Source organism: Nicotiana sylvestris, chromosome 12, assembly GCF_000393655.2.
Source record: "Nicotiana sylvestris chromosome 12, ASM39365v2, whole genome shotgun sequence".
Taxonomy (NCBI): Eukaryota; Viridiplantae; Streptophyta; class Magnoliopsida; order Solanales; family Solanaceae; genus Nicotiana; species Nicotiana sylvestris.
The window spans coordinates 126,119,096-126,129,602 of record NC_091068.1 but is presented as its reverse complement, the minus strand read 5'-3'; the positions used below and the strand labels follow the sequence as shown (position 1 = coordinate 126,129,602).

Here is a 10,507-nt window from a genome sequence, read left to right as displayed (position 1 = left end):
AATCCGGTAAGGCTAATGTCACCGTCTTGGCATGACAGTCCAAGATAGCATGGTAAGGTGATAACCAGTCCATCCCCAATATAACATCAAAATCGACCATGTCTAGAAGTAACAAATCCACACGAGTCTCAAGACCCCCAATCACCACAATACAAGAATGATGGACTCGATCTACCGCAATAGAATCACCCAGCGGTGTAGACACATGAATAGTAATACTCAAGGAATCACTAGGCATGACCAGATACGGTGCAAAATAAGATGAGATATACGAGTAGGTAGACCCTGGATCAAATAACACTGAAGCATCTCTATCACAAACCAGAATAGTACCTACAATGACTGCATTTGAAGCCTCAGCCTCAGGCTTGGCTGGAAGGGCGTAACATCGGGGCTGGGCCCCACCACCCTGAACTACATCTCTGGGATGGCCTGTATATGGCTGGCCTCCACCTCTGTCAGCCTGAGCTCCACCTCTAGTACCTCTACCTTAACCTCTAGCACCTCTACCCCCACATCTAGCTGGCTGGACGGGCTGTGGAACACCTGGTGCCTATACCATAACACGAGAACCCTAATGCTGAGAGCTACTCGGTGCTTGAGGGAAAAACCTGGCAATGTGACCCGGATCACCACACGTGTAACAAGCCCTCGGCTGCTGAGACTGTTGGCCCTGACAACCTGAATGACCACCCCGAAAATTCTGAAGCGGCGGTGCACTAATAGGAGCAGGTGGTGCACTATAGGACTGCTGATCGGAATACTTCATCAGGGGACCACGACCACCTGAAGTACCGTGGGAAACCTGGAGCGCTGACTGAAAAGGCCTAGGAGAATGGCCTCTACCATACAAATCTTGACCTCCGGATGAGGTACCACTGAATTGGCCTGAATGATGGGCATCTAGTCTGACCCATGACTGCCTCCCTGTGACAGAACTATCTCAACTCTACGGGCCACATTGGCTGCCTCCTAAAAAGTAATCTCACTCCCAGCCTCTCTAGCCATCTGAAGACGAATCGGCTGAATAAGATCATCAATAAACCTCATCACCCTCTCTCTCTCTGTGGGGAGTATGATGAGAGCATGGTGAGCTAAGTCGATGAACCTGGTCTCATAGTGGGTAACAGTCATGGAACCCTGCTGGAGGCGCTCAAACTGCCTCCGATAGGCCTCTCTCTGAGTAACGAGGAGAAACTTGTCCAGGAATAACACTGTAAACTGCTCGCAAGTCAAGGCTGGCGATCCGGATGGTCTCGCTAAGCAATAATCTCTCCACCAAGTCTTGGCGGATCCAGATAAGCAAAATGTAGCAAAATCGACCCCATTGGTCTCGACAATGCCCATGTTCTTGAGAACCTCGTGGCAGCTGTCTAGATAATCCTAGGGATCCTTAGTAGATGCACTGCTGAAAGTAGAAGTGAAGATCTTGGTGAACCTATCTAGTCTCCATAAAGCATCGGCAGACATAGCCGCTCCATCACCGGTCTGAGCTACCACACCCGGCTGTACTGCTCCAACTGGTTGAACCGCTAGAGTTTGAATCTGAGGAGCTACCTGCTCCGGAGTGCGAGTAGCAGGAGTCTAGGCCCCTCTTCCATCCTGAGAGACGACTGGTGCTACAAGAAGCAAGCCTACCCGGGTGACACTCTCACTACTAATCAGACACGAGCATCCTGAAGAACTGGGGTAGCAATAAACCCCTCTGGGACCTGAGCTAGCCCACCGGAACTGTTGGAGCCGGAACCTCCTCATCAAAATCAACCTGAGGCTCCGTCATTGGGGCTGCTGCTCGGGGCTGAGATCTTCCCCCACCTCGACCTCTAGCACGGCCTAGCCCTCTGCCCCTCATAGGAACTGCTATTGGGGGCTCGGGCTGCTGAGCGGAGGATGAGGAAGTGCGTGTTCTTGCCATCTGCGAAAGAATAGAATAGAAGTTCAATTAGCATTGAGAAACAAAACCGCACGACAGACGTCTCCGTACCGATCCCTTAGACTCTACTAAGCTTGTCTGTGAACTGTGAGACCTATGTAACCTAGAGATCTAACACCAACTTGTTACGACCCGGATTTCCCACCCTCGGGAGTCGTGATGGCGCCTACTAATGGGAGCTAGGCAAGCCAAACCTTAACTAATTGCTACACTTTTATTTTTGCTTCCTTTTAACAAACACAAGTCGATAATATGGTAAAAGCGGAATTTTAAATAAATAAGCGGAAGTCAACAGTTATATATCTTAAGGCTACTTCTATTACAACTTTTAAAACCTCAAATACCCCAAAACCTGGTGTCACAGTGTCACAGACTGTCTAAGAGTTACTACATACAAGGTCTAAAGAAATACAATACACTATTTCTGAACAAAAGGAAATGAAATAGGAAATGAAGATAGAGGGAGATGCAGGGCCTACGGATGCCTGCAGGTCTACCTTAGGTCTCCGGGTGGACTGAAGGAAACACTCCAACTACTGTCCGAAAGCTTCTCCTGGATATGCACACAGTGCAGAGTGTAGTATCAGGACAACCGATCCCATGTGTTGATACGTGTCTAGCCTAACCTTGGCAAAGTAGTGACGAGGCTAAGACCATACCACCACATAAACCTGTGCAGTTCATATATATATATACAGCGGAAAAGAAATACAGAAATAACCAGTCAATGTGGGATGGGGAAACCTGCTGTGGGGAATATAATAATTCCGAATAGAAAGGCATCAAGTAAGGAAAGAAACAACATAACTAAAAAATCAATAAGGAAGCAGAAATCAACAATTGCATGATATCACCCTTCGTGCTTTTACTCTCAACCTCACCAAAGCAGTTATATAATAAAAATGTGCACGGCATCACCCTTCGTTCTTTTACTCTCGACCTCACCAAAACAATCATATAATCAAAATGTGCACGGCATCACCCTTCGTGCTTTTACTCTCTTTCCTCACTATATAGTCAATAGAATCGGCACGGAATGGTACGGTGTGCGGCACGGCATCACCCTTCGTGCTTCACACTTTTTCCTCATAATAACAAACAATGCACAGCATCACCCTTCGTGCTTTAACACTCTTTCTCATCCAAACAGCAATCACAAACAAAGGGGAAAGGGAATAAACAAAATAGTAATAGAGATCCCGGCAAGGGAACAACAGTTAAGCAATTAAATCCCAGCAAGGGAACAACAATTAAACAATTAAATCAACAATAGCCCGCCAAGGGTGACAACATAATGATCTCTTCTCTTTCTCAATTTTACTTCCCAATTCACTTCTCAACTTGAGCCAATGCTCTAGAGGTTCGATTATTACTTATCCTTTCACAACTCGAGCCAATGCTCTAAAAGTTCAATTTCCACTTATACTTTCACTTTTGATATACAACTTGAGTCAACGCTCCTCAATATTCATAAGTCACAATCCTTTCCACAAACTTTATACAACACTTAGAAATCTTCACCAAGGCATGAATAACATAACAAAATCATGAAAATCATAATATAAGACTCACGGTCATGCTTGACACTAACGTATAGATACTTGTCACCATGCCTATACATCGTACTCGACAAGAAGCAAATAGCAAATAGGACACAACTCCTAATCCCTCAAGCTAAGGTTAGACCAAACACTTACCTCGATGCAACGAACACAATTCAAGCCTTAACTACCGCTTTACCTCTTGTTTCCACCACCAACTCGCTTGTATCTAGCCACAATTTGCTTAACGATATCAATAAATGCTAAATGAATCAATTCTAATGCATGAAAATAGGTTTTATAAAGATTTCCCCAATAAGTCAAAAATCGACCCCGGGCCCGCTTGATCCAAACCCGAAATTCAAACCAAAACGTGATTATCCATTTACCCCCGAGCCCGGATATATAATTAGTTTTGGAATCCGACCTCAATTTGAGGTCTAAATCCCCAAATTTCAATATTCTTAGGTTTTACCTAAAATTCCCAATTCCACCATGAAAATAATTGATTTGAAGTTGAAATCATATTAAAAGATGTTAATGATTGAAGAAAACTAGTTAAAAATGACTTACAATTGATTTGGAGAAGAAAGGTTGTTTGAAAAATCGTCTCTTATATTTTTGGGGTTTTGAATAATGAAAATAACTGAAAATCCTGTTTATTTATACCCCTCTCAGACCCTCTCCGCGGACCGCATAAAAAGGATTGCAACCACGGAGCTCCACCGCGGACCGCAAGAAATAGAGCGCGGCCGCGGAGGCTTGGCCTTGCTCACCGCGGACCGCACAAATCCCACCGCGGTCATGGAGCCCCCACCGCGGTCGCGAAGTTTCCACCGCGGACCGCGAGACCTGACTTCAGAGACCTGCAACTTCTCTGAATCTGCAATTTTTTCCTAAGTTCAAAACTTGCCGAAACACACTCGAGCCCTCGGGGTCCCTAACCAAACTCACGTACTAACTCAACAACATCATACGAACTTATCTGTGCAATCAAATCGCCAAAATAACCTCAATAACAATGAATCAAACCTCAAAATCAAGAATATTTTTCTCAAACTTCATCAAGTATCAAATTTAGCAATTTAGGTCTGAATCACGTCAAACGACGTCCGTTACCAAACTTTACAGAAATGACTTAAACCATATATAAGACATGTACCGGGCACCGAAAACAAAATACGGGCCCGATACCATCTCTTTCTAATCAAACTTCATTTCAAACTTTCTTAAAAAATTTCAGAAAATAATTTCCTTTAAAAATTCATTTCGGGCTCGAGACCTTGGAATTTGATTCTGGGCATACGTCCAAGTCCCATATTTTCCTACGGACCCTCCGGGACCGTCAACTCACGTATCCGGGTCTGTTTATCCAAAATGTTGACCGAAGTCAAATTTATTCATTTTATAGTCAAAACTTATCATTTTTCACAAAATTTCATATTTAAGCTTTCCGGCTACGTGCCCGGACTACTCACACAAATCGAGGTGACTCTAAATGAGGTTTTCAAGGCCTCAGAACACGGAAGTTTCGTTTTAAAACAAGTGATGACCTTTTGGGTCATCATACTCAGTGTGGAAAACATGGGCTTAAGATAGAGCCTAAACATGCCTTACCTTCCTCAAATTGCCCGACCTTCATCTGCAAACTTCTAGTAGGTTCGAAATTGGCCCCAAAATAAATACAAGATTGGCATACAAGGACTTAGGAGATTAGCGGGACAGTAATGCAACCTTTAGTCTCAAATCATGACCGTAAAATAAAAATAATTCATTACATCAAAGCAATCATATTCGAAATTTTACATCAATAACTATTTTTAGAGGATTGTCCTTCTCAAACATGACTGAAAAGGCTACTGAATTACTAATTACAGTAGTTACTCAATTGTAGGTAGTTGATTCCACTTGCTTCTATCTTCATACATTTAACACTCAGCAGTCCATTTCCAACTTGAATCCTTTGAAACCTCAACCCAAGACAAACTTAGATTAATACATGTTTGGTAGGTATTTCATATGATGACACCAGAAAGCATTTTTGAGCAGTTTTGACATGTATATCAATCATAAATCACTTCTAGTTGAAGATACAATCAATATGAAATTAAGTAAGACCAATTCCTCTTTAAACTACATATTAACATTGAATAGTAAAGTAAATCAGAGAAGAATGTAGTGCAGTCATGTAGCTCAAACAAGCAATTAACACATATAAAAAGCTTTAAACCAATCTATTGACACTCCAACTTTATTCATATGCTTAAATAGGTACTGAAGTCATGTGGCACATACCTCTTTACAGCATAACCAAAATAAACAGAAAATAAGTCTTTGGAATTGAAAAAAGAATTAGGCAGCAGCAAGAACAAATGCAGTAGAAAAAAACAGCAAGAACCAAAGAACCAACAACCAAAAAAAGTCCCAGTAAAATGGAGTAAAACCGATAGAAAAATGGAAAAAAAATAACCAGCCTTGAATTATTTTTTTCTTCTTATTTTCTGTTTCTAAAATTATATCCAAAAGAGTAGAAATATCAAAATGAAAATGGAGAAACCAAATCTCTGAATTTCTGAGGGTGTTTCCGTGTCTGAGAATGAGAGGAGGAATCCCTTTTTATAGAATGTTAGCATGTGCTATGTGTGAGGAAGAGAGGGGACTAGGAATATTCTGCAACTCCCTAAAAAACAGAGAAATAACATCTTTTGCAACTGAAATGGACAGTTGTATCCAGATACTCCCTCATATTTTTTAGCCCCTTTAGTTTCTGTATTTTACCCTTCTTAACCCCAAATTTTGCCCTAAATTCTTTATCCTATTACATTTTGATCGCATATCTCTATTCCAGAACATTCAAGCTATTAACAACAAAGAGAACTCTGCTGATTTTTCAAAAATCCCTAAATGCCATGATCAAAACTAACTAACTTTATTCTAATTTTAGAACTTAATACTAAATGGCAAGACTTAAACAACTACCAATTAACCATTACTTAACAGGTTTTAGCACAACATAATTAAGACTAAACTAATAGAACCTCAGTTATCTAATCAAAATACTGCTCTCAAGCCACTAAACGCAATCAATATACACAAAACAGTAACATTGAATCATGCAATTATAAAGAACAGGAAGGATCGAAAAGGAAAGTTGCTTACTGATGAACACAAACAAACTTTAGGAAATCCAACTAATGGTTGATATCGGTATGTGAGCATTGATTCACGCTTGAAAAGTAGTACATAAAGTGATAATGACCATGACCGGCCAGTGAGGTTGAGTGGCCAAAACTGATGGTTGTCTAATGATATGAAACCAAAATCTTTTGGAAATTCTTAACACAAGCAGTCAACTAATGTGAGTTATAACGTAAGATGACTTGAATTCAGAAGAAAAAATAAGAAAGGGAAAAATTAGGTTTTCTTAACTTCTTAGATCTAAAATTCGAGGAGTTTGGGTGATTATTTGGGGAAATTGGTAAGGGATTTGGGATTAGGGAAGTGTGAGGGTCATAGGGTGAAGATTTGGGGTTATTTGGCGATGGGTCACCGCTGGAGGCGATTTCCAGTGGCATCGGACGATGGATGAGATAGACGAGTCTGTGAGGGTTCATAGGGGGTATGGGGGGGTGTTCTAACATTTTTAAGGGTGTGGGGGTTAGTTTAGGGTCGTTGGATCTGGAGATATGAATAATGAGGATTGAGGATTACCAAACGGTGTCATTTGGTGATGGGAAGTGTGGACCGGGTGGCTATGGAGACTGGGCTGGGGTTGGTTTGGGAGAATTGGGCCATCGAGGTAGGCCCAATTCGAATAACTACACAGCCTTCTTTCTTTCTTTCCCTCTTTCTTTCTTTTCCTTTTTCTTGATTTTTAAATCCTAATAAAGTTAATTAAAAACCTAAATCAAATCCTAAATTAAATCTAATCTACAACAATAACAACAACAACAACAACGACGACGACCCAGTATAATCCCACAAGTGGGGGAAAATAATTAATTCTAACATTAGAATCCTAAGTTAAATCTAATCAATAGAATTAAATTAATTATCTATTTCTAACATTAGAATAATTAATTAACTTAAAACTAATGAAAAAAATACTAATTTTAACATTAAAAGCTAAATATGTAAAAATGACCATTTTTGTAATTTTTATTTAATAATGCAATTAACTCATGCAATTAAATCCTAAATGCAATTAAACCTAAAATTCTATGCAATGAATATTTTAGAAATTTTTTGGTATCTTCTATTAATTTTAAAAATATTAAACATGAAATTAAATGCAAACAACAATTAACAGAAAATTCCTAAAAATTCCATAAAAATTAAAATAATTAGAAAAATCTTTTTCGTGGATTTTGTTGGAGTATTTTTAGTCGGGCAAAAATCACGTTCTCACAGCTGCCCCTTTTAAGCACGTGATTTTTGCCCTGTATGAGAATTACTCCCAAAAAATTCAAAATAAAATAATTTTCCTTTGTGTTCAATTTTTGGCATTTTTGATAATTATTTGTATTTTTGCCTGTGCATGTTAATGAGTTAAATTTAATAAAAAATATAAAAATATGTCGCATCTGCATTTGATATTTAATTAAGTTTGTTTTACAAAATGAAAAAATCATAAAAATAATGTACGTTGCATTTTTAGCATTTAATGTCCAAATTGTGCGATTTTATCGTTAATCGCTATTTAGTTGTGTGTTAATTGTTATTAAGAGTTAATTAGTATTTCCAGATAATTTTGGGTTTTATAATTTAATCTTAGCATTTTTAGCTTTATTATTTAGGAAATTGAATAAATAGAAAAGGACAAAAAATAGAAGAGATCGGATTGGGCCTTTTCTTCAATTTTAAGTCACAGGCCCAAAGATACCCAACCTTCCCCTACGACCCGGTCCATTTCAAACCAGGTCGACCCAGTCCATAACCCAAAAAACCCAACACCCCTATCTCCCTATTTTTCATTTCACAAAAAACAAACCCAAAAAACCTAAGAACCTACCCGCCCCCCTCCCTTTTCTTCTTCTCCAAATCCCTCCAAACCCTAGCAGCCATGGCTGCCTCCTCATCGTCACCTTTACCTCCGGCAACTATGGCTGCCTCTCCCACGACTGCCTTCGAACCAGCACCCTACCGCTGCTGCATCACCACTGTCACGTCCAACAACTCGTCCGAACAACCAGTTTCATCTCCATCGTCGTCTTCACCGATCCCGTCGACCAACGGCCCAACTACACTGTCACCTCAGCCACGGCTATTTTTCTTCTTCATCGTCGCTGCTGCTCCACCTCCTCGTCCCAAACGACTAGCAGCTCGACCAGATTCACGACGCACGACCATGACTGCCCGCGTTGCTGCTGCTGCTTCATCCAGTTTCTGCAGCGTCGCCACTGCTGCTCCTGCTACGTCCAGCCATGGACGAGCTGCAGCGTCGCTTCTACTGCCTTCTGCTATGTCCATCCATGGACGACCACCAAAGCTGCCCTCCGTCGAGCATGTTTAGCAGTAGCAGCTGCTACTGCTTCACCGCCTCCTCGCCGCCACTGCTTCGTCTTCAAACGACACCAAACGACCATCTTCTTCGATTGTCCGTTTGTGGTCGTCTTCGGCGTCAAGTTATTTTGGTGCGATAATTGTTTCCGGGCAGATTTGTTTTCGTTCGAGTTCGTCGTCGTTCCGATCCGGTTAGTGGGCTTAAGTTTCATTTCTGTCCGTATTTTGTTTTGATATTCTCGGATCTGAAATCAGTAGATGTTTGATTCTTGTTTTTGTTCGTGTTTATCGTTTCTTGATTATTTCTTTAGTTTGTTTCATTTGTTATTGTTTATTTTTAATAAAGAAACTGTTAGTTTAATTACAATGTCGTTAGATTTAAGTTGAAGTTCAATTAATTATTTTTTCAGTTTGTTTTTATTCGTTTAAAAGGATTTAGTTTTAATATAGAAATATGTCGGTTTGATAACTTGAATCCTTCGTCTTGACTGTAATATTGTTAGATCTAGTTTGAGGATCAATTGGTTATTTAGTTTAGTGATTTGAATCTGTTTATTTATTCCGTTTAAGCTTAATTTGAATTTAAAAAAAAATGAATATGTTTGTTTGTTATTGTTGTTGAATCTGAAAATAGGATGTTGTTTAAAAATATTGTTCAGTCAAAATAATTCCGGTTGTTTCTTTGTTGTTCATCGTTTAGTTTGAATTTGTTGATTGAATTTGATTAAGGATTGATTATAGCTGTTATATTTTGGTTAATTGATTAGATGAATTGGTTGTAGCTGTTAATTTGATTTTAGCTTTTAGATAATGTTTGAAGTTTGAACAGATTTTTGAATCAGGGCAGCAACAGTAGTTTTAGGGGTAATACAGGAATTAACCAATTGCAGATTTATTTAATTTGAAGTGCTCCGTCCACTAGGCATTAATAATATTAAAATATTATAGTGGGGGTCAAGACATATGGTAGTGGGGGACAAGGCATAATGATGTAAAGTAAAAAGAGGGGGTTAATGATGAGGTCTTGTTTGACCACTCAAAATGGGGGAACTGTGGGGTCCATGTTGACTGCTTTTACTTAAGTAAAAATCAGAAATAGTATAGGTAATAATAAAACGTTAAAAGTTATACATAGTAGAAGAATATTGGGGTAAAAGAAAAAAGAGGTAAAAAGGGGTAGTAAGAATAGTTTAAAGGAAAAAGGAAAGAGGTAAAAAGAAAAAAAGGAGTCTTGCTTTGGATATAAGAGGACTCATTTTGATACTTAAAAAAAAAGAACAGGGAGAGAGAGGACAAAACTGGAAAAAAAAATCTTCTACTTTCCTTCATTGTTTTGAAATCAGCATTAATTGCTATTGTTTCATCGAAGCTTGAAGCTTCTTTCTTGGGTTACTTCTCCACTGGTTTGCAAACTCTGTTACAGATCTATTCCTGTGTTGCTGGACTGTTGTTGTTGTTGTTGTATGCTACTGCATTTCTGCTGATCTTCCTTTTCTTTTGCTTCCAATATCAGGTACACAACTGACACGCT

The 10,507-nt window shown here is 39.5% G+C and overlaps 1 protein-coding gene across 1 annotated transcript; it reads left to right on the top strand.

Moving 5' to 3' along the window:
* Window positions 1-8,536: 8,536 nt before the first annotated feature.
* LOC104212620 (lysine-rich arabinogalactan protein 19-like) lies at window positions 8,537-8,986 on the top strand. The gene has a single exon (XM_009761934.1). The coding sequence runs from the start codon at window positions 8,537-8,539 to the stop codon at window positions 8,984-8,986; it is 450 nt and encodes a 149-aa protein (XP_009760236.1).
* Window positions 8,987-10,507: the final 1,521 nt, after the last annotated feature.